At 36.3% G+C, this 24,231-nt stretch overlaps 4 protein-coding genes across 4 annotated transcripts; 3 read left to right on the top strand and 1 right to left on the bottom strand.

Moving 5' to 3' along the window:
* The first annotated feature begins 417 nt into the window (after positions 1-417).
* LOC149394782 ((-)-germacrene D synthase-like) lies at positions 418-4,265 on the top strand. Its single transcript, XM_089613967.1, has 7 exons — positions 418-623; positions 1,493-1,781; positions 1,906-2,287; positions 2,383-2,601; positions 2,729-2,870; positions 2,963-3,211; positions 3,820-4,265. Exons 1-7 carry the CDS (start codon positions 498-500, stop codon positions 4,114-4,116), a joined length of 1,704 nt encoding a protein of 567 aa, XP_089470093.1. The 5' UTR covers positions 418-497; the 3' UTR covers positions 4,117-4,265.
* A 3,030-nt stretch (positions 4,266-7,295) lies between these two features.
* LOC149394781 (uncharacterized) lies at positions 7,296-7,676 on the top strand. Its single transcript, XM_089615339.1, has one exon. It carries the CDS (start codon positions 7,296-7,298, stop codon positions 7,674-7,676), a length of 381 nt encoding a protein of 126 aa, XP_089471465.1.
* Positions 7,677-9,737: 2,061 nt separating this feature from the next.
* On the bottom strand, positions 9,738-10,999 carry LOC149394780 (uncharacterized). The gene is made up of 4 exons (XM_089615337.1): positions 10,871-10,999; positions 10,369-10,744; positions 10,123-10,283; positions 9,738-10,010 (listed from the first exon to the last, which is right to left on the bottom strand). Exons 1-4 carry the CDS (start codon positions 10,961-10,963, stop codon positions 9,738-9,740), a joined length of 903 nt encoding a protein of 300 aa, XP_089471463.1. The 5' UTR covers positions 10,964-10,999.
* An 8,910-nt stretch (positions 11,000-19,909) lies between these two features.
* LOC149394779 (putative F-box/kelch-repeat protein At1g15680) lies at positions 19,910-21,419 on the top strand. Its single transcript, XM_089615530.1, has 2 exons — positions 19,910-20,049; positions 20,129-21,419. The coding sequence occupies exons 1-2, from the start codon at positions 19,954-19,956 to the stop codon at positions 21,386-21,388; spliced, it is 1,356 nt and encodes a 451-aa protein (XP_089471656.1). The 5' UTR covers positions 19,910-19,953; the 3' UTR covers positions 21,389-21,419.
* Positions 21,420-24,231: the final 2,812 nt, after the last annotated feature.

Here is a 24,231-nt window from a genome sequence, read left to right as displayed (position 1 = left end):
TTTTTGTTGGAAAAGCTGAAAGTATATATAATTCTGTGATGATTTTGCACTACATAAACTATAATTAATTTACCATAAAGATAAGTTCAATCTACAAAAATCCATTTATATTTCAGGAGCAACATGTTACATTTGGTAAACGTAAGCATTGGCGTTAGCTTAAAAATATAAATTATTTCAAATTCAAAGTATTGCTACAAAATTATTAAATAATTTAACTTTTCAAATAATCCCAGTACTCCGCTATTAAAAAGTAAACATAAAGACAATGGAAAAGTTCTTACGGTATATCTTTTCTCGCATTACTTTCACGTGTTGCACTACGTACCCAGCACTTATTTATGTCTATAACTTATTATTTTTCTCGGATATATTTGTGTATAAATATCTCCCCTAAGACGTTTCATCTTTAAAATCAGACAGAACCAAAGAAAAAGAGAAATTCTCTGAAGCAAAACACCTCTCTTCTTATTTATTTTCTTTAGAGCTCAGTGAAAATGTCTGGACAAGTCCTTGCTAGTTCATCTAAGCCAGCTATTAGTGTCACCACCACAGTCAATGATGTTACTCGCCGTACAGCCAATTTCCATCCAAGCATTTGGGGTGACCGTTTTATCTCAATGGTAAAGATACAGAATCATTATTAATATTACTAATAATAGCAATAGTATCTATATTATTTGTCAACGTACGTCCTACTGTCTAATTTTGTTATTATATATTCCTGTTATTTTTCTTACGCCAATTGATGATACATATATACTTTGTGTTTTAGTGAAATGTCGAGTTTAACCTTTGGTTTTCAAAAATGTCGAGATCATACCCTCTGTTTAGCTAAAATGACGAAATTATACCCTGAAATAGACACAGTGCCACAAATCTTCTTGTTATTGACTTTTCATTGACGTTGACTATAATATTTATATGTAAACACCAATTATATTTATTCATTCATGTCATATATGTAATTTATTTAAATACTAAAAAAATAAACAACAGTATTAATCGTGAAGAACGCAAAAAGAGGCAAAATGGTAAAAATCGACAGTTGATAGTCATCAAAATTACTTATTCGAACAGAGAACCCATGATTCAGTTGCAATTCGAACACAGAATGAAGTCATCTCTTGGGAGATATGAATTTTATTATTTAATTTCAATTTAAGGCTATTTTTATTTCAAAATTGGAAATTTGAAAGTTAGGATATTGTTTTGGATTTGATTATGTTTTTTTTATATAAGAGTTAATATAAATGAAAGAGAGATTTGTGACACTATTATCCATTTCAGTGTATAATTTCATCATTTTAGTTAAACAGAAGGTATGATCTCGACATTTTTTAAAACCAAAGATTAAAGTCGACATTTCACTAAAACACATGGTATAAATTTGTTATTTTTATTTGCACTAATTAATGAAGGGGTTGAAATTTTTTTATTATTTATTTTTGGACAAGGTAATTTGGGTTTATTATATAATGGTTTTTTACAGGATAATTTCAGGGATAGCACGACGGACGACGAAAGCATAGAGACGTTGAAGGAGGATGTGAAGAGCATGATTTTACGTCCTCTTGAAAAGACTTCGGAGAAATTGGATTTGATTGACACAATTCAGCGCTTGGGCTTATCTTACCATTTCAAGGATGAAATAGAAATGGTTTTACAGCAGATATACAAGAACTCAGCCATCGATTACAAAGACAACTCAAATGATGATCTTCACAATGTCGCTCTACAATTTCGATTGCTGAGACAATGCGGTTATAATGTTTCATGCGGTACGTATTATTATGTGTCAAATTTTCATCATGAGCAAAATGTGAAAGTTTATAGGGTTAGTGTAGAACCTATGGTTAATTTATTCATTGGCCTTATTATAGGAGTTTAATTGCATGTGTGTAGAATTGTTAAACAAGTTTAAGAACAGTGACGGGAGCTTTAAGGAGTCGGTCGCGAGTGATGTCAGAGGAATGCTAAGCCTCTACGAAGCTTCATTTTTATGTCTTCCCGGAGAGGAGATACTTGAGGAAGCTCTTGTATTTACTCATTCTCACCTTGAGTCCATGGTGACCGTAAATCCGATCAAATGCCCTATTCTTTTGGAGAAAGTAAGTCATGCCTTGAAACAACCTATCCGCAAGGGCTTGGAGAGGGTGGAGGCAAGATATTTCATTTCCGTTTACGAACAAGACCCTTCGCATAATCGCGTCCTTTTAAATTTTGCCAAGTTGGATTTCAATATCTTGCAAAAAGTGCATCAAAAGGAACTAAGTCATATTGCAAGGTTTGTAATCAAACTTTGTATTAATTATGTCTTACAATTGTATGCATGAACTAATTTCTTGATGCGGTTTTTATTATATTTTTGTATTGAATTAGGTGGTGGAAGGAATTGGACTTTGCAACCAAGCTACCATTTGCAAGAGATAGAGTTATTGAGTGCTATTTTTGGTTTTTGGGAGTGTATTTTGAGCCTCAATATGGCTTTGCAAGAATAACAGGGACCAAAGTAATTGCCATGACTTCGGTCATTGATGACATCTATGATGTTTATGGAACATTTGAAGAACTAGAGCTCTTTACTCAAGCAGCTGAAAGGTTTGAGTTTGGTTGATTATTATGAAACTATTTATTAGAGCCTCAAATTGATTGTATATGATATATGTTTGTGTCGGATTAAAAGTTAGGTTAATTTATTAATTTCTAAATTTCTATCAATTTACAGGTGGGATATAAGTGCGATGGACGAATTACCCGAATACATGAAATTTTGCTACAAAGCATTGCTTGATGTTTACAGCGAAGCAGAAAAAAGTTTAGCCATGGAAGATGGAAAATTGTATCCCTTAGATTATGCTAAAGAAGCGGTATATAAGAACAAAATATTCAGAATCCTTAAAATACTAAAAATTTAAAAGCCAAGAAGGAAATTAACATTATGGTAAACCTTGATTCTCAGATGAAGAGACAAATTAGAGCGTACTACGAAGAAGCCAAATGGTTCCACACTAAACACGTTCCAGATATGGAAGAGTATATGAGAGTTGCGCTTGTTACAACGGGCTATTCGATGCTTGCAACGACATCTTTCGTCGGAATGGGCGAGATTGTGACGAGAGAGTCTTTTGAGTGGTTGCTTAGTAACCCTAAGATTGTGACATCTTCGGAAGTCATTTGCAGGCTCATGGACGACATTGTCTCACACGAGGTACACATAAATAGTTTAGTATATAGTTACTTACGGTTTTACTTTAATACACTTGCTTTAATTTATTTTTATCTTATTATTTACATATACTTGTCCTTTTAGCTTTTTTATTATTCTACTATGAAAGTTTTAAAAATATATATTTTAATTTTAAACAATATTGTGTACGATATATAGCACGGTCCCAGAGATTTTCATGACACAATACTGACCACTACTAATTTCAAATTTCAATTTAAGAGAAAGGAGTTAAAAAAAAAAAAAGATTTTTTAAAACGGATATTTTAGAATTGGTACTCTAGAAGTGACTAATAAAAACATATGTATCAAAAAAAAAAAAAAAAAAAAAAAAAACAAACATGATGTGTACGATGTATAACGGGACCCGCAAATTTCCATAACATGACATATATAGATCCACCAGTTTCCAATTTAGATTCCTTGGAAATTTTTATGTGAAATTTTTTTTTACACATATGCTCCTTGAAATTTAGGGATTGTGTGTGTGTGTGTGTTTTTTTTTTTCTTTTCTATTTTAACTAGTACTAGTTGAATCTTAATAATTTAGAACTCGTGGCCTAACATCAGTTACTATTTTTCACTTGCAGTTTGAGCAAAAAAGAGGACATGTTGCATCCGCAATCGAGTGTTACGTGAAACAACACGGAGCGACGAAAGCAGAAGCGGTGCAAAATTTTCGTGGAAAAGTTAGTAATGCATGGAAAGACATAAACAAAGAACTTCTCTACAACTACAATAACGTTCCAATGCCTCTCTTAACGAGGATTCTAAATCTGTCTCGCGTCATGGATGTTGTTTACAAGCACGAAGATGGTTACACGCATTCTCATATTATTCTCAAGGATGTCATCACTTCTATTCTCATTGATCCCATCTCCGTTTAAACTATGAATTATGGTATATTGTAGTGTACCTTCAACTTTAGTTTCGGAGGATAATTAAGAGGTTGCGTGGAAATTTTCTCCTATTAACTATATGAATTTATGGAGATTGTAATGTACATACAAATAATAAGAATTTTCTGTTATGATCATTGAAATAATTTTGTATGCATATATGCATGCGTCACACAGCAATAATTCTAGCTCGTTGATGTGGAGGATTGTTTATTTATTGAAAAGTGAGGTATTTGTAAACCAGATATTAGTTATAAATTAATTAAAGATATTGGAAGTAATATAGCAGAAAAATTAACTTAAGACAGTAAGATATATGAACAGATAAATTTTGTCTTATATCATAAAATGAATTACGTCGATCCAAAAAAATAGTAGATATTTATGATGTAATTCATGATGTTTTTTTTCTTTTCTTATAATTTAATATTATATCTATTCTGTTAAATTAATAATACACGTGCATGTTAATAGATGGTGGTAAACTATCAAGTTAAATAACAAATTGAACACTAAATATTTTATACAAGATAAATAAAGTAAGAAATTAACAAGAAGAAAAACATTGAAGGACATTGAAAATTGGTATTTAATCTACCAAGTATACGCGTTCCATAAGTACCATAGTCACTTGACATCTAAATGCAAACAGCTAAGGAGACAAACCGAAGATCTCATCCAAACAAGGAAACTAAAAGAGTTTGTACTCGAGATGATCGTCAACTCCAACACCCCCATAGGCCAATAGGCCACAGCGGTTCGCCAAAAAAACAACGGCTGTCAGGCATCCCTCAATATCATCACCTAGACATCTAAAGGGTTTTATTTTATTTTCTCTCTTTCAATAAATTCATGCCTCAGGACTAGACAGTTGTGATCCCGCATGGAAATTAGGTGAAATTTGTACGGATTAATAAATATCAAATTCCATGGTTTTATAGATAAAGGTAGACACGATCCCGCGCGTTAGCTTGTACGCCTAGCACTATTCTATCCCGCGATGGCGCTTCTTGTCCCGAACGACTAAGCGATTGCGCTTCTCGGCCCAAGTGCCTAAGCGATCCCGCGTGTTAGCATGTACACCCCGCGCTACTCTATCCCGCGATGACGCTTCTTGTCCCGAACGACTAAGCGATTGCGCTTCTCGGCCCAAGTGCCTAAGCGATCCCGCGTGTTAGCTTGTACACCCCACGCTACTCTATCCCAGCGATGACGCTTCTTGTCCCAGACGACTAAGCGATCCTGCGCGTTAGCTTGTACGCCCCGTGCTACTCTATCCGGCAATGACGTTTCTTGTCCCGAACAACTAAGCGATTGCGCTTCTTGGCTCGAGTGCCTAGCGATCCTGTGTGTTAGCTTGTATGCCCCACGCTACTTTATCCCGCGATGATGCTTCTTATCCCGAACGACAAAGCGATTGCGCTTCTTGGTCCGAGTGCCTAAGTGACCCCGCGCGTTAGCTTGAACGACATGCGCTACTTTATCGCACAATCACGCTTCTTGTCCCAAACGACTAAGCGATTGCGCTTCTTGGCCCGAGTGCTTAAGCGATCTCTTGCGTTAGCTTGTACGCCCCATGCTATTCTATCATGCGATGACGCTTCTTGTCACAAACGATTAAGCAATTGCGCTTCTTGGCGCAAGGGCCTAAGCAATCCCGCGTGTTAGCTTGTATGCCGCGTGCTACTCTAGCCTGTGATGACGCTTCTTGTCCTAAGCGACTGCGCTTCTTAGCCTGAATGCCTAAGCAATCTCGTGCATTAGCTTGTACGTTTTGCGCTACTCTAACCAAAGACGGTCCAAGTGGCTTAACAAAGAATGTGGCTCCCGATGAGCCCAAGACCCTATTTCAATATGGGTTACCACCAGCTGACGCTACACAATCGGCTATTGTTCTCCCGGCTCTTGCGGGTAATCAGAATTGCGAAATCAAAATCGGCACAATCCACATGGTCCAAGGGAATCAATTCTTAGGATCACTCGCCGAAGACCTGCAAGATCATCTGACAAACTTCGTCGAGATTTCAAACACGTTCAAGCTCCATAACGTGACCGACGAAGCCCATTTGCCTCCGCCTTTTCTCATTCTCTCTATGGGACCGAGCCAAGACGTAGCTTAACTCACTCCCTCCGGGCTCGATTACCTCATGGGCAGACTTGCGCATCAAGTTCATCTCAAAATTCATCTCATTTGAGAAGATGCACAAGTATTTATGGTGGGCGCAATAGGCGTTCGGGTCTTTGACCCAGGTGTTCGATCTGACAGGGGGTCCTCCTTCGGTTTTCCCGTCGGAGATGTTGAAGGCGAAACCGGTCTGATTTCTTCTTCCTCTGAAGGGTTGTTGTCATCCCTGGCTCGCAAGCCTGTTCGCTCCTGAGTTTCCAATCTGTTCGATTGGCCTTAGATGGGATGAGTTTTTATTAACATGGTAATAAAATGGTATAAAAGAAAATAACAACAAACATAAAACGAAACGAGTAAATAAACGAAACTAGCAAGACAATATAACTAGTCACAAAATTACTCGAAATTTTCTCAAACTTAAAAACACGTTTTTCATTATAAAAAATTAAAAACTTTTAGAACTGAATCTAATATGTTTTAATAACATCCCAAAGTCATAAAAATCAACATGATTTTTAATTAAAAAAAAATCTAAGAAAACAATTTTAACTTGTCACAAAATTAGTAACCTTTCGAAAACGATTTTCAAGCTCATAGTTTTAATTACATGTACATGCATATCTTTGACCATAGCTCTGATACCATTTGTTGGAATTGATCTAGGGTTAAGAAAAGATTTAACGCTTCGAGTAAGCGGCGGAATTTAAAATTTTTCTTTAAAACAAGTAAAACGATTTTACTAACCTAGACAAGGAGCAAATACATTTAAATTAAATCTATTAAAGAGCATTATTTGTTTACTAACCTTTGTGAAGTTTGAACATTGAGAAGCCTTAGGAAGGTTGAAACATTCATCTCCCCACGCAGCTCGTCTCTCTTCTTTCTACGGGAACTCGAGCAACCATGAAAGTTTCTATCACAAGAATCACTCGAGAAAGAAAGGAATTAGTGTGTGGGCACTTTTAAACACGACGACTCAAGAACAAGTCTAAGAGTCGAAGAGCTAAAACACTCTCTCTCTCTCTCTCTCTAGAAGGTACGAATGGCTCTTCCTCAGCTCATTCCATCGCCACCGTCTCCTTCACTTAATCCCAAACCCTCATTAAACCCTAGTTTCCCAATCCGGCCCCACCGCCACCATTGTCGTCGCGTCAGGACAGGAACTTTGCGGTGTTCGGCGTCGTCGTCGTTCTCGGAGCGGAACTTCGCCGGAGGAAACTCGCCGAAGTCGAGCGACCTCGTGGAGCTCCCTCTGTTCCCGCTCCCGCTGGTTCTCTTCCCCGGCGCAATCCTCCCACTCCAGATCTTCGAGTTCCGATACCGGATCATGATGCACACGCTCCTCCAGACCGACCTCCGATTCGGCGTCATTTTCTCCGACGCCGCTTCCGGCACGGCCTCCGTGGGAATATATCTATACTAGATTTAAAAGAGTAATAAAAAAAAATCACCAACTAGACAAAAGAAGAATGTTACCTACATATATATAGCAAGTGTATAGAAAATGGCACACGATCTCTTTACATAGATTTCATAGAAAAAGAGAGATTTATGACCGATTTTCCTTAAATAAAGGAAACACAAATCCAACTTCTAATCTTCAAACACCATCTCCCGAATTTCTAACCCTAAATCTTCAAAAAAAGAAAAAAAAAACTGAGTAAAAAAAAAATTATAACCCTAAATCTTGGCGAACGCCAGGCGACTAGCATTTAGGAAGCGGAGGGAAAAAGATCTTGATGATTGGGACTTTTCTTAAATCCAAATTATTTGTAAGTCTAGGATTGTCGTAAAGATTTTTTTAAATAAAAATAGGGATTTTGAAAATAATTGTTAGTAATTGTTAATGTTTTTTTAGCGTTCGTTCATATTTGTTAGTGTTGTTTTCGTTCGTGTTCTATGGGGAATTTGTTTTGTTAGTTTGTGTATATTTTGTTAATTTGTGTGTATATTGTCAATTCACTGAATTAAAAACTTGTTATTATATTTGTTCTTGGGTTATACTTGTAAGTTTTTGCGTATCCCGTTAACTTCTGTATATGTTGTTGATTCCGTTCTTGGGTTTTTGGCTCAATGTTTTTCATTGGTGTATGTTACTGTCTTAATATTTCGAAAATAATTCCATTAGTTATTGAGTTAAAACTTGTTAATGTACGTATATTTTGTTAATGCACCGAGATTGTATGATTTATGTAAATGTACATTTAATTTTGTTAAACGAAAAAACTGAAACAAGATTAAACAAATCTGTTGCTATATATTAGGTAAGCTTTAATTTAAGAAATCAAACCATAGTTGACTTCCTTATTACAGAATTCTCTTTATTTAAAAAAAAAAAAAAAAAAAAAAGGGTTAAAAACTTAAAATGAGAATAAAAAATTCAGGTTAAATGCCGCATCATCAAATCTGGCCATTTAGCAAAACACTTTGGAATGTTGCCCATTACGCAATCTCAATGTTTGACGTGGGCTAGATCGAGTAATTTTTCTTATTTTTCTTTCTTCCTCTTTCTTTGGTAATTTGATTCTGAGCTGTGAATTATGAATCATAAACATGTAAACTATGTTTTGGTTGAGTGAAAACAAATAGAAAAGAATTCGGAATATAGCCAACTTCCATGGGATTAGGCGCAGGACAATAAATGGTGGTGCAGTGAATACCGTAGATTTGAGTAGAGCAATGGTGAGAATTCCGGAATTATTATTGCTGATCAAAATAGAAGATGAGAAAATTATACGAATAGCTTATTTGAAGATAATTATTCGTAACAAACTCTGTATTTTCAAACATTTAATAAATAATTTCCCCCTAATTTCTATTTATTTATTTTCTGACAATTTTATCCTCGTTGTTCTTCTAACAGAGTAAGCAGTTCAAAAAATAAGTAAAATAAAATTGTCAACAAAATTATCTAAAATAATAATTATATATCGAATACAAAAATGAGATATTTGAATAAATAATTTTGAAAAAAGGATAATTTCCAAACTATGTGTCCTTAAAAAGTTACTTATTTGTGGTACATAACCTAATGGTAATTCCACACAATCTCCTGTGTGGAGGTCGTGGGTTCAATCCCCAACTTCAAAAAAAAAAATGTTACTTATTTAAGTTAGACAAATATGTACCAAAGTTTCGTAGCGATATATTTCACAAACAAGTTCAATATTAAAATATCAATTGATTCAAATATTTTTTATGTACCAAAATGCTATATAAAAAACATGAAACTATTTTCCTTGGAGTAGTAAACACATGAAATTAAAACATTGCTAAATTTGTTTTTAAGTTACCGAACATGCTCAAAGCCTCAAACGTACTTTAAATTGAAATTAGTACATAATAACCTAGTTTAATCAGGACCAGGCTTCGTTTAATACAAACATATAATTTCACCAAACGGAAAGAGATCACAAAACGAGCCATTCAAAACAGAAAACTCAGAAGCACGATCGAATTAGAGAGAAACATCACAATTAATAAATTACGTGGACTGAGGAGCTCGGACGATGGAGACTCGGAACGAGATCTCGGTCTTGTTCAAGAGTTCGAGAATCACAGCGTCGCGTAGTTTCAATTTGTTGCACTCGGAGAACACTCTCCAGCCACTACGGATCTCGGCCATTGATCGCATCGTTTTCTTCGAAAACCTCGATACGAGACGGGCATGCCAAATTTCATCGCTGTTTGTGACCCGCAGAATCACGTCCCCGCTTCGACTCTCAATGTGATCCTCAACGAAATTGCCCGGCACCGACTGAGAGAGAGAGAGAGAGAGTAAAATAGTAGCAATAATCGAAACATAACAGAAAATTGAATCGACTTACTAATGTTTTTGAGATATATCCTAATAATAATAAAAGCCTTACAATGCAACAGCGATGGCAGATATATGATGGCTGAATAACTTGCTTGAAGAAAGGGATATCAGATTCAAAACGAGCTCTTTCAAGAAGCTGAGCTCTCTCAGCCAAGCTCAATAATCTTTTCCCAAAATTATCGATAGCAGGCCTAAAATAGTTCTTAGCACCTTTACAAACAAATATGAAAAAAAATATAAACAAAATTTAAGTAATGACGAGAGAAAAACGGGAAAGGATTTTTCTGGTGCTCACTTGAAGGTTCGGTCGATTTTTCGATCCCAGCCAAGGATTTATTCTGTTTCTGAGCTTTTGATCCGCTGCTCGTTCCTTCCTTTATGTTTGATGAGTTCTTTTCATTTTTTACGTTCTTTTCGTTGCGGAAAATTACGACGTCGAAGGAAATGTTTTTGGATTGAAGCAGAACAAACACGCACACATCGTCTATTTTCAATCCAACCTCTCTCGCGAATTCTTTCCAGCCGCAAAAAAATCTGGCGATCAAATTATTGTTGTTGAGCTTAATGCAATTGTACTTGACTGGCCAAATCATGCTCTTATTGCGAAGTTTTAGGGTTCCCTCTGCGAATTCACACATCAGATGTTTTCTTGCGAACCAAGGTTTGATATTCTGACCCAAAAAAAAAAAAAAAAGCACATCTGTCACATATTATATAATTATAGAATAGGAATCCTGGCAATATTAGAATATGTTGACATAAATGTTTTTTTTTTACGTATTATTTTTCAAGTGTACCAAGAAGCTGCTACGGAGATAGTAAGGATACACAACAGCACTGAAAAATGGGCGATCAGAAGTGAAGGCTCTAGATTTCTCAATAGCCGTCATTTGTTCGTTTTTGTTGTCGATTTCTTTATCTTTCGGTTATTGGTTTTAGATTTCCCTGCACACACAATGATGTTGACAGAAACACAATCAAGTTATGATCAAATCGTAAATCAGTGCATAAGAAAGAATGAAAAAGTTATATACTAGCAGCTTTTTCGTGCCTTTCGTCTTAAGAGCGGCTTGTTCATGACTTGTTCTGGCTCTCTTTTGCAGACGAGCATTCAATGGTGAAGTTTTTCTCTTACGAGTATCGGATGTTTTATCTTCTGCTTTGTTGTTGTCACGAAAAACTACGACTTTGAAAGAGACCTTTTTTGTCCGAAGCAGAACAAATTTGCAAACATCGTGTATTTTCAACTGATTTTCTCTTGCGAATTCTTTCCAACCAGAGTGGAGCTTTGCATTTGAATTCCCATAAAATGAATACTTCATTGGCCAAAACGTCCTCTCATTAGGAAGTTTTAGGATTGCCTCTCCAAATCCTAGTTTAAGATGTTTTCTTGCGAAGGAAGTATCAAAACGCTGAAAAGTCACTAGTTTATTTGTATGAGACTGTATTGCAAAATAATCGAATTTTTATAGTTATTGCACAATTAACAAAATTCAACAAATTTTTTGGCTATAAAATTTTCCCAATAATTGATTATTTTCTTATAAAGAACGAATAAATGTCGGCATAATTTTTTCTTTTTTAATAAACGAAGCGTACCAAACAGTGACCATGAACATAGCTGGGTCGCATAAAGGCGATGAAAGAAGGGCCATTAGAAATGAAGGCTCTAGCTCTCTCAATAGCAGAGATTTTTCTCCGTCGAGTGATTTCTGATTTCCCTGCAAAAAAGAAAATTACCATTCAAAGTTGATGATCAAAGCCGAAATAAAAAAGAAAAAAAAAATGTATAAAAACTTAAAATTGCAACACTTTTTCATCCATGCCTTTGGTCCGAATTTCTTTATCGCTTCGAGGATCGTCTCTATGGCTCGTTCTCGCTCTCTTTCGGGGATGAGAACACGGGGCTAATGAAGTTTCCGAGTCATCGAAGATCTCGGCTGGCTCGTCTTTGACGGAATTTATCTGCTCATCATGTCTATGATCGGAGTAAATGAGCGGCGGGTAATCGATCTCCGTGTTAGAGGCGTTGAAAATGACGACACGGAATCGAGAATTCCCTTTGTATCGAAAAGCCAACATGTAATCTTCGAGAATCGAATAATGGTCCGCAAATCGGGACCAACCATTCTTGAGCCAAACATTTCCTTGATGATAACACAATTTCATTTCCCATTTGGTGCCACACCTACGTCAATAAGAGATGTCTGTTACTCAGTTCTTCAGTTAACTCACACATCTATGGCAGAAGATCGATCTCTACGAACATCACCAGTAGACCTGCACTGAGGACGCAAAGCTCTACAGCAGGATCGTGGAGACCAAACGTGTATTCAAGCTGTTATCCAGACTCAACAAAGACCTTGACGAGGTTAGAGGGCACATTCTCAATAAGAAACCACTACCATATCTCCGGGAAGCCTTCTCTGCTGTCAGACACGAAGAAAGCATAAGGAAAATCATGCTTGGATAAAGTCAACCCAATGCAAGCTCAATTCCGAGCTCAGACTCGTCTGCTCTCACCATATGTGAAAAAAGCCTAGCAGTTCATGTTTCCGCGAACAACAAACCCTATAAAGCTAGGCCCTTCTGCGATCATTGCAGACAACATGGTCGTATTCTAGAATCGTGCTAGAAGCTCAATGGCAGACTACTAAATCCGAAGTCAACTCGAGACACCAAAGATCGAACCTCGAACGGAAATTTGGTGTCTATCCCTTCCTCTACATCGAATTCCACCTCAGGTTCCTCATCATTCAACAGCGACCAGCTCGCTATCCTCCAAAGACTCATCCAACAAGCTCAGCTCGGAGGAGAAAGCATTAGTGTTGGCCCTTTAGGTAACTCTACTCGAGCTCTTCATGTAAGCTTGGAAAATCTGTCAGCCTGGATTGTCAACTCAGGGGCCTCAAACCATATGACTGGTAACCGAAATCTATTCACCAAATACTGTATATGTGATAGAAACATATCGGTCATCATTGCCAACGGATCCAAAACCAAAGTTGTTTGTATCGAAACTGTGGTCATATGAGAGTGCTTGAAACTGGAGTCAGTGTTTTTTGTTCCTCAATTAAAATGCAATCTTTTATCTGTGCACAAGATCAACAAGGATTCTCGGTGTCGAACTATTTTTTATCAATGTTCATGTGTGTTTCAGGAACATGATTCGAGGAGACAGATTGGTAATGTCGAACTCAGTATCGAACTCTACATCCTCAAACCATCTCATATCACCCATCTATGTCAAATGGCCCAATCCCCACCATTACACAAAGAAATCATGCTTAACCATCTTAGATTAAGAAATCCGAGTTTCATGTATCTCAAAAGAATGTTTCTTCTCTATTTCTCAATAAAAATGTAAATTCTATTCAATGTGATATGTGTGAGTTTGCCAAACATACTCGTAGCTTGTATTATCTCAATCCATACAAACCATCTCGCTCATTTGCTACCATACACAGTGATATTTGGGGCCCTTCTAAAGTTTCAAATATTACTGGAGCCCGGTGGTTTGTACTTTTTGTTGACGACCATACGAGACTAAGTTGGTATAATGATGAACCACAAGTCAGAAATAGTCGAACTCTTCAAATCCTTTCACAAAATGATCCAAACTTAGTTCGATACTCCCATTTAGATCGTCCATACTGATAATGCTCGAGATTATTTCAATTCGGAGCTCGGTTCTTTCTTCAAAACCCAAGGCATAATCCATTCCAGCTCGTGTGTTCATACCCTCAACGAAATGGAGTAGCTGAACATAAAAATCGACATCTCCTCGAGGTCGCGCGAGCTATCATGTTCTCATCAAATGTGTCATCACACTTTTGGGGAGAAGCAGTCTTCACGACTACCTACCTCATAAATCGAATGCCGTCTTGTGTCCTTAACTACAGAATTCCAGCTCGCGTCCTCCTTGAAACATTTCCCCAAACACGACTCATATCCACTCTCCCACCTAAAGTATTTGGTTGTTCCGTGTTTACCCACACATACACTCAAGGGAAACTCGAGCCCAAATCAACGAAGTGTGTCTTCCTCGCCTACTTAGAAGGGCTACAAATGTTATGAACCCACTTCCAAAAAATTCGTAGTATCTATGGACGTTACTTTTCAAGAACTGAGTCCATACTTCATCAATTCTGCTCGTCAGGGGGAGAACAGCGGCAATGACTCCCCAAATTGGCTCATCATCAATCCAGACATCAGTTTAGCTCCGAATCATTTACCGCCTAGCCTGACGAACTCACCTCAAAGTCTTCCGAACATTCCAAATAATCCCATCCCCAATTCGCTAAATCCCAAACTCACATAATCCAGTTCAAAAGTTCCTTGCGACCTAAACCTTACCCAGAGTCCGGCACAAGTTCATACCCATGATGTCTCTCCAATCATGAACACGGAAATCAATGAACAAGGTAACATCTCATCACCGGACTTATCTATCACCTTGAGAAAACCTGCTCGTTCATGTGGTCCATACATGATGGAAGATTATGTGTACTACGAAAATCTCTCAGCGAGCTATCAAGCCAATGTGACAAAATTGGATCAGAAAAAAGGTGCCTCAATCAATCGAAGAAGCCCTCTAGATACTAGCTTGGCGAGATGCTAGTCATGCAGAAATCTAAGCCCTCGAGCAGAATGACACGTGGAAAATCACCGAGCTGCCACCTAACAAATGAACTATCGGATGCAGATGGTTATTCCCCATCAAACACAACTCAGATGGCTCCGTGGAGAGATTCAAAGCTCGTCTCGTTGCTAAGGGGTACACTCAGGCATATGACATTGATTATCAAGAAACCTTCGCACCGGTCGCTAAGTTCAACACCATCAGAATTCTTCTCTCTAGCAGCCAACTTAGATTGACCATTTATCCAACTCGATGTGAAGAATGCCTTCCTGAATGACAAACTGGAAGAAGAAGTCTACATGCAAATCTCACCAGGCTTTGAAAACTGTCAAGATACCGACAAAGTCTGCAAACTCAAAAAGTCCCTATACAGACTCAAGCAGTCTCCTCAAGCCTGGTTCGGAAAGTTCACTCATGTGCTCAAATAGTGCGACTACTCACAAAGCCAAGCAGATCCTACACTCTTCTCACATATCTCAACTTTAGGCAAGCGCACCATCCTCACTGTGTGTGTGTGGACGACGTAGTTATTACCAGAGATGATCGTGAAGAAATCAAAGAGATTGAAGTAGACTTTGTCATCCGAATTCGAAGTCAAGGACCTTGGAAGCTTGCGATACTTCTTGAACAGGTCTCTCCTTCAAGAAAAGAAGCAGTCAAGGTATCAAAGTTTTCACTTATGCAGATTGGGCAGGGTATGTCCAAATCGAAAATCGACACCAGGCATGTGCATCTATGTATGGGAGAATCTCGTCATGTGGCGTGTAGCAAGAAACAATCAGTAGTCTTGTGAAGTAGTGCTGAAGCCGAACCCAGATCATTAGCAAATGGAGTGTGTGAAGACATATGGTCTTGAAGACCTCAAGATGAATTTCGAAGGACATATCAAGCTTCTATGCGATAATCAAGCCGCCCTCAGCATTGCTAAAAATCAAGTTCATCACGACAGAACCAGGCATATCGAGATTGACCGCCACTTCATCAGTGAGAAGATAGAGTCGAATATCATTGAAATAGAGTACATTCCAACGCGACATCAAGTCGCAGACATCCTCACCAAACCTCTTCATAGATTAGTTTTTCCAAGCTGTGTAGCAAGGAGTGCCGGCCCAATGATTGTCAATGCCTTAAGTGAAACATTAAAATGAAGCCTTACAAAAATAAATAAATATAAAATTCAAAAGTAATAGTATCAATTTTTTAACAACAACTTTTAATATTATCTTCTTAAATTAAAAGGAAAAAAAAAAAAGAGAAAATGTCTATTAAGATCTTTGTGAGCACGCGTCTTCAACTTGTTCATTTTTCGATCCAAATACCTAACAAATAGATAAACATACAAAGAAAAGATTTAGCAAATAAACATTTATAAAAATTGAACTTTTCTAACCTTTTGTGATGCAAACATATTAATTAGATCTTTGAATTCAAGCTCGGATAACATATTTTTTTCAATTGACAATATAGCTAACCCGTTCAAGCGTTCTTGCAACATAGTTGATCTCAAATAAGATTTTATTAATTTCAACTTTGAAAAACCTCTTCCGGCGGAAGCCACGGTTACATGAATAGTTAATAATATCCTATAAGCAATGCATGCATTTGGAAAACATTCCACATTTTTAATATAATCAAGTGTTTCAATTGGACTACTATTTTCCCTCACCAAAATTTCTCTTATCACTTTTAATTAACAAAACAAATCTAACCCATCAATGTCAGAAACTCCATTACATTTTAATACATCTTCAAGATTCAATGAATTTTTTTTCAAAGTACATTCATCCAATGATTTTAGCTTTTTGAAATTGAAAAGAAATCCAAAAATATTTGCATATGTTTCAAATTGCTCAAATCTATTTGTAAATGAAGATATAACTTGATCGACGATGAAGAGAAAATATTCAATTCGAATTGACTCTTCGGGAGTTAGTTTTTCACCACAATCAACACTTTTTCCAAATTGTTTTTTCCTATGATTCATACGTTTTTCTCGAAATTTGGGTTCGATTTCCATCTCATTTGCAATCTCTTTTACCGAAATAATGGCATTTGTAAACCCATTTTCTCTATAATTTTGAAAATATGTGATAAGACCTCTCAATTGATCTATAACAATCTCAATATGCATATTCTCACTTTGTAAGCTTTTACTTGCAACATTGATAGCAAACAATATATCATACCAAATAGTCATGCTTAGCAAAAATTTAAAATTTTCTAATTCATACTCCGCAAGACATTTGGCTTCACTCTTTATGTTAGGATCGTCACAAGTTTTTCCTAACTCAAGCAATGCATCTCTAGGAGCTTGGTATCTAATTTCCTTAAAACTATCAATACGAATTTTTCAACGAGTTTGCGACAATGATTTAACGGCCAAATCGGATATGTTATCTTTTAACACTTTTCAGCACTTGGTAGAAGAAGAAAACAATGAATATATGCGTTGAAGAACCCCAAAAAATGAAATAGCCCTAACACAAGAGTTTGCAACATCGGAAAGTACTAAATTAAGACTATGACAACCACAAAGTGTATAAAATGCTCTAGGATTTATATCTAATAATATTTTTTGAATACCGTGATGTTTTCCTTTCATATTAGATCCGTTATCATAACCTTGTCTTCTTATATCTTGTATGTCAAATCCTAGATTTTCAATTTCTTTTACAAGTGTACCAAAAAGACCTTCAACGGAAGTATCATCAACTTGTAAAAATCCCAAAAAATATTCCTCTATGGCTATTGGATTTTTTTTTTCATACATACGCACCTTAAAACGATAGACATTTGTTCTATGTGATCTGAATCCGGAGTACAATCAAGTATGACCGAGAAATATTTTGCGTCTTTTATAGTTTTCAAAATTTGGCTTTTAACTTCAAGTAGCCAACATTTGTATAAGCTCATTTTGAATCATATGTCCTAAATAATGATTATGAATATCACCACTTTGAATACGTCGAACATGTTCTTGCATTATAGGATCAAATTCCGCTATCATTTCAACAAGACTCAGAAAGTTCCCATTATTTTTCTATGTTCTAAATCACACAACAAGTAAAAAAAAAAAAAAACAACTATGCAAATGCACTAAACTAAATCATCAACACTTAAAATAATCAGGTTAGAGAGATAAAATCTTTGTTTGAAGTCAATGGATGATTGTTTTTCTCTTTTTTGCTTTTCCCGTCTTGGATTCAATGTACTTGTTGTCTCTAAACTTCTCCAATGATCACTAATTTTGAGATAAAAAAAATTTGGTGATTATGAAAATAAAATATAAATAAATAAAACTCTATGAATCAAAATTTACCTTAAATTTTAAGTCTTTAATGAAGCTCATGTGAATGAGAAGGTGTTAGCAAGAAAATAAAAAAAAATAACAAACTTTGTCTGTGCGTGCGTAACAGCAAAAGAAGAGGAAAAGGCTCCAAGTACACAACTTTGGTTTGTTTCAGCAAGAAAAAAAAAATAAAAAAAAAATAAAAAAAAGAAGAAGCTAACTTTGTCTGTGCATATGTAACGGCAAAAGAAGAGGAAAAGGCTTCAAGTACACAACTTTGGTTTGTTTCAGCGTTTAAGATATTTAATTGACTTTTATTTCATTATTTTAAAAGGTCAATTTTGTGTGTTTGTTGAATATTCAACCATGTGGGCTTTATCAGATAAAAATTATGCTTATTAAATACAAAATTTGTAGGCCTTATTTTTTCTTAATTTTTTTGGGCCTTAAGCTTATGCTTAATTGGCTTATCACATAGGCCGGCCCTAGTAGCAAGTTTGATCTTCTCAACATCTACCATCAAGCTTGAATGGGAGTGTTGAAAACACAAACTCTTGAAAGTTGCACTATCTCATTGGAAGTCGTACTATCTCTTGGAAGTTGCACGATCTCATTGGATGTTGTATTTTCTCTTTCTCATGTTTGTATATTTCTTATATTGTCTTTATTCTTCCAATGCACAAATGTAATTATTTATTCTTTTTTTCTTTGTATAAATAGGAGGTTCTCCTCTCATAAAATATACAACAATTAGAAAATATTTATTCATTTTTTCCTCTCTAATTAATTTCTACACTTCTATGAGATGATTAAAAGCCTACGGCATTGAGATTTCTTAGAGCAAAATAAAAAATATATAAATTTGATGAGATCAGTGTAAGTATAAGAAAACCTGTGCGAGCTCTGTGTGTGATGATCATTGCATGCAACGAAGTTTCTCCTCTCAAGACAACAAAACTGTTTGCTTTTCTTTTTTCTGCATGCGAGAAACTACTTGTTTTCTTCAACTATATATAATTGTCAGATAGAATTATAAATTTAATTAGGATATTAATATGACTGTTTCTAAATGATGAAATAAAAGGTGACGGAAATAAAATCAGTGGTGACTATTGTTTCTAAATTTCATGTCTACGCATTTATTTTATTAGTTTTGTTTATTATTTATTTAATTAATAATATTACCATTCGTCTTATTTTTCCTGCCAATCAGTTCCATTATAGTTAACAATTTTGATGTATCATTTTCACTTTCTGCTTACTTTTTTCACACATTAAAAACAATCATTATAATTTTATCTGATTTATTCAGAAACTTATTCAATTTTTTACAGTTTAGTTTAGTTGTGTTTATTATATTTTCTTTTTTAAGGAAAGAATAAAATAAATTGAAGGGGTGTACTTGTAACAATTAAAAAGAAAAGGTATCTATTTTTAAGAATGAAATATGGACATATTTGCTATGACATAGAAAATGAAAGCGTCAGTACAGAAAAAAAAAAAACAAAAAAAAAATGATTTACATATCAAATCCAGTCGTATCTTCGTGATTTTTGAAACTAAAAAGAAATAATTTAGTTCAGTTCACGCGTCAGAGAAGTAATTAAAGTAACCCGAATTGGTTGAACAACTTCTTGCAGCTTTGACTTGAACAACTGTTACAATTTGTTTTGTCAAACTTTTCCGTGCCACATAGGACTGAACATAAAATATCAAATACATTGTGTTTTTTTTTTTCTTTTTCTTTTTTTTTCTTTTTTCTTAATAAAATAAGTTGAAGGGTTGCACTTGTAACAATTAAAAAAACAAGGGTATCTATTTTTAAGATTGAACAAGTAGAAAAAGGAAAGCTGATCGAAAAACATAGAAAAGGAACTTGTCACTCAAAAAAAAAAAAAAAAAAAAAAAACAAACAAACAAATAAATAAATAAATAAGCGTCACTGTGTGATGAGTGATTACGAAGGACACTCATCCCTGAAAACGCTTGTAAATCCCTCTGCTGCTTCGCCGCCCACACAGGAGAAATTACAAATCGAGTTTGAGGTAAGGATGAGAAATGAAAGCCCTAATCTTTTCGAATTCACCCAATCCAACTCTGAATATGTATATTATTGTAATGTAGCTGAGCAGATTTTTCAAGGTTTGGAAAATTATGGTAAGAGCATCGGCAAATTTCATGGAATTGGCGACCGACGAAGTATTGACGGAGATTCTGATCCGATTGCCTGACGCGCGATCCGTAATTCGGAGCAGCCTGGTTTGCAAGCGCTGGCATTCTCTGCTTCTTCTCAAAGGCAGCGATGACTATTTCAAGAACAGCTTCGTTGAATTCCACCGAAACACTCCCAAACACTCCGAGCTTCTCTTCAACGTCTCCCAGACTAAGGGAGAAGATTTCCACCGGATTCTGCTGAGTCTGCCGTCGGAATCGGAGTCGGAGGCTGTGCCGTGCGACATCAGCTTTGTCCCGCCGATGAACGATGATCGCTTTTTCTTGCTGGCCACTTCCGGCGATTTGGCGCTCTTGTCTCGCGGAAGAGACAAACTGTTTGTCTGCAATCTGCTCACCAAGCAATGCCTTGGCCTCCCCAAAATACCTGAAGAGAATTTCCGTGTCTGGAAATTTCCAAGTTCTTGTGGACTCGCCATAGCATTCAATCAGCCAAGTTACAAGATCGTGATAGTAAACTTGGCTTACTTCGATTGGGACCAATTCTGCTTCTGCACACTTATTTTCCATCCCGAGACGGGCGAGTGGGAAACAAAAAGATTTGTTCTTCCCTCTGAAATCGAACCACCGATTTACTGTCTATCGTCCCATCTCCAGGTTGTGGTCGTCGGAGGGGTTTTGTATTGGTTGGCCGGCGTCGAGAAGGTTCACGGCCTCGCGTCGCTAGACCCGTTTGGCGTTGGCGAGGTACATTTTATTCCTCTCCCCGAACGCCTTAGGGACATCAAAGTCGGCCTGTGCGCCTTCAAAGACAAGTTCCGTCTCGGAGCCGTCTTTGGACGCCTCAGGATGTCCGTGATGTATTCCGACGATGACTCTCGTCGCCGGTTTGAGTTGTCGATTTGGGAGCTGAGCAGCGATGAAAGCTCGTGGGCGTTGGTGCACGAGGCCGCTCTCGAGAACGATTCGACGGAGAGCTTGTTCTTCGTTCTCGCCTTCCATCCGAGCGACAAGAACGTGATCTTCCTAGTGCGCGGCGAAGAAGTCTTTCGCTACGATATCGTCAGAGACGAGTACGAGAGAGTGTCGAAGTTTCCGGGTCCAAATAGCTGCGAATTCAACGTCGAAAACGTGGCAAAGTATTTAAATGTCTTTACTGTTGTGTACCCAACTTGGCCTACACCTCTGAATTCTCTGCTTCGAACTTGTTGAGATGAGATAACATCCCGACATTTCTTCGTTACCAATCATGTTAAGTGTCTCATGGTTTGGAGTTTTTTTTGGGATAAAAATCCCAAAAAAAATATTCCTCTATGGCTATTGGATTTTTTTTTCATACATACGCACCTTAAAACGATTTGTTCTATGTGATTTGAATCCGGAGTACAATCAAGTATGATCGAGAAATATTTTGCGTCTTTTATAGTTTTCAAAATTTGGCTTTTAACTTCAAGTGCTAACATTTGTATAAGCTCATTTTGAATCCTATGTCCTAAATAATGATTATGAATATCACCACTTTGAATATGTCGAACATGTTCTTGCATTATAGGATCAAATTCCGCTATCATTTCAACATGACTCAGAAAGTTCCCATTATTTTTCTATGCTCTAAATCACACAAGTAACAAAAAAAAAAAAAAACAACAACAACTACGCAAATGCACTAAACTAAATCATCAACACTTGAAATAATCAGGTTAGAGAGATCAAACATTTGCTTGAAGTCAATGGATGATTGTTTTTCTCTGTTTTGATTTTATCATCTTGGATTCAATGTACTTGTTGTCTCTAAACTTCTCCAATGATCACTAATTTTGAGATAAAAAAAATTTGGTGATTATGAAAATAAAATATAAATAAATAAAATTCTATGAAACAAAATTTACCTTAAATTTTAAGTCTTTGATGAAGCTCATGTGAATGAGAAGGAGTCAGCAAGAAAAAAAAAACTAACTAACTTTGTCTATGCGTGTGTAACGGCAAAAGAAGAAGAAAATATTCCAAGTACACAACTTTGGTTTGTTTCAGCAAGAAGAAAAAAAAAAAAAAAAAAAAAAAAAAAAAAAAAAAAAAAAAAAAGAAGAAGAAGAAGAAGCGAACTTTGTCTGTGCGTGTGTAACGGCAAAAGAATAGGAAAAAGCTCCAAGTATACAACTTTGGTTTGTTTCAGCGTTTAAGATATTTAATTGGCTTTTATTTCATTATTTTAAAATGTCAATTTTGTGTGTTTGTTGAATATTCAACCATGTGAGTTTTATCAGATAAAAATTATGCTTATTAAATACAAAATTTGTAAGCCTTATTTTTTCTTAATTTTTTTGGGCCTTAAGCCTATGCTTAATTGGCTTATCACATAGGCCGGCCCTAGTAGCAAGTTTGATCTTCTCAACATCTACCATCAAGCTTGAATGGGAGTGTTGAAAACACAAACTCTTGAAAGTTGCACTATCTCATTGGAAGTTGTACTATCTCTTGGAAGTTGCACGATCTCATTGGATGTTGTATTTTCTCTTTCTCATGTTTGTATATTTCTTATATTGTCTTTATTCTTCCAATGCACAAATGTAATTATTTATTCTTTTCCTCCTTGTATAAATAAGGGTTCTCCTCTCATAAAATAAAATATACAAGTAAAAAATATTTCTCCATTTTTTTTCTCTAAATTTCTACACTTCTATGAGATGATTAAAAGCCTACGGCATTGAGATTTCTTAGAGCAAAATAAAAAATATATAAATATGATAAGATCAGTGTGAGCATAAGAAAACCTGTGCGAGCTCTGTGTTGATGATTCTCCTCTCAAGACTACAAAACTGTTTGCTTTTCTTTTTTTCTGCATGCGAGAAACTACTTGTTTTCTTCGACTATATATAATTGTCAGATAAGAATTATAAATTTAATTATTATGACTGTTTCTAAATGATGAAATAAAAGGTGACGGAAATAAAGTCAGTGGTGACTATTGTTTCTAAATTTCATGTCTACGTATATATTTATTAGTTTTGTTTATTATTTATTTAATTAATAATATTACCATTCGTCTTATTTTTCCTGCCAATTTTAACTTATTCAATGTTTTACAGTTTAGTTTAGTCCTGTTTTTTATATATATATTTTTTTAAAATAAATCTCATTTTTACCCCTGAACTCGTACATTCGTTACATTTCGCCCCCTAAACTCGAAAATGTTGCAAAACTCAACTTAGAACTCAAACACGTGTTACAAGACCCACTTCCGTCAGTATTTGGACGTTAAGTTTCACATTTTGATGACGTGGCAAGATTTTAAAGGGTATAAGAGTATTTTCTATTATTCTAAATACTTTAAATATTTAGATATTGTTATCAGATAAATTGTTATTAAATAATTAAATATTTATATTATTCTCTCTCTCTCTCTCTCTCTCTCTCTCTTTCCTTTCTTCTTCATTTCTTCTCTGCAGAAACTTGTGCGCATCCTCTTGCCGCCCCAGCCGGAACTGCTCCGAGAACACTCTCAGGCAGCTCTGAAGCTTCACCGGCGCGTCCAGAGTCAGATCGGCGCTCAGAGACTTGGATATTCTCTTCTCGTGCTTTCGCTCCGCCTCCGACGAGTCGTCTAAGACGTCGATCGAGCCGGTCAAGCCGCCGCAATTCTGGTCGTTGAGCCAAAGCTTGCTCAGAGAACTGAGGCTTCTGAAGCTCTCGGGGACTTCGCCGGAAAATCCATTGCCGGAGAGAGTCGAGACTTACAGAGACGACATGTTCCCCAAGAAGGCAGGCAAAGGGCCGACCAGATTGCTGTTTTCGCAAGTGAGATTCACGAGCTGAACTGAATTCGCCAATGCGATCGGGAAATTCCACCCGGAGCTCGCGTTGAAGCCATTGTTGTCGAGTGCCAGAACCTCGAGACCATCGAATCCGTCAAAGAAGTCGCCGGGAATGGAGTCGAATTCGTTGAAATCGAGGTACAACCAGCGGAGATTCGAGAGGCCTTTGAAGCTCGGAAGAGCTCTGGAGAATCCGTTCCTCTGAAACCCTAGATTATCGAGCATCGAGAGCTTGTTGAAGCT

This window comes from Urtica dioica, chromosome 5, assembly GCF_054948205.1.
Source record: "Urtica dioica subsp. dioica isolate 48M chromosome 5, U.dioica_male_clone48M_v1_H2, whole genome shotgun sequence".
Classification (NCBI taxonomy): domain Eukaryota; kingdom Viridiplantae; phylum Streptophyta; class Magnoliopsida; order Rosales; family Urticaceae; genus Urtica; species Urtica dioica.
This window is presented reverse-complemented; position numbering and strand designations above follow the sequence as displayed.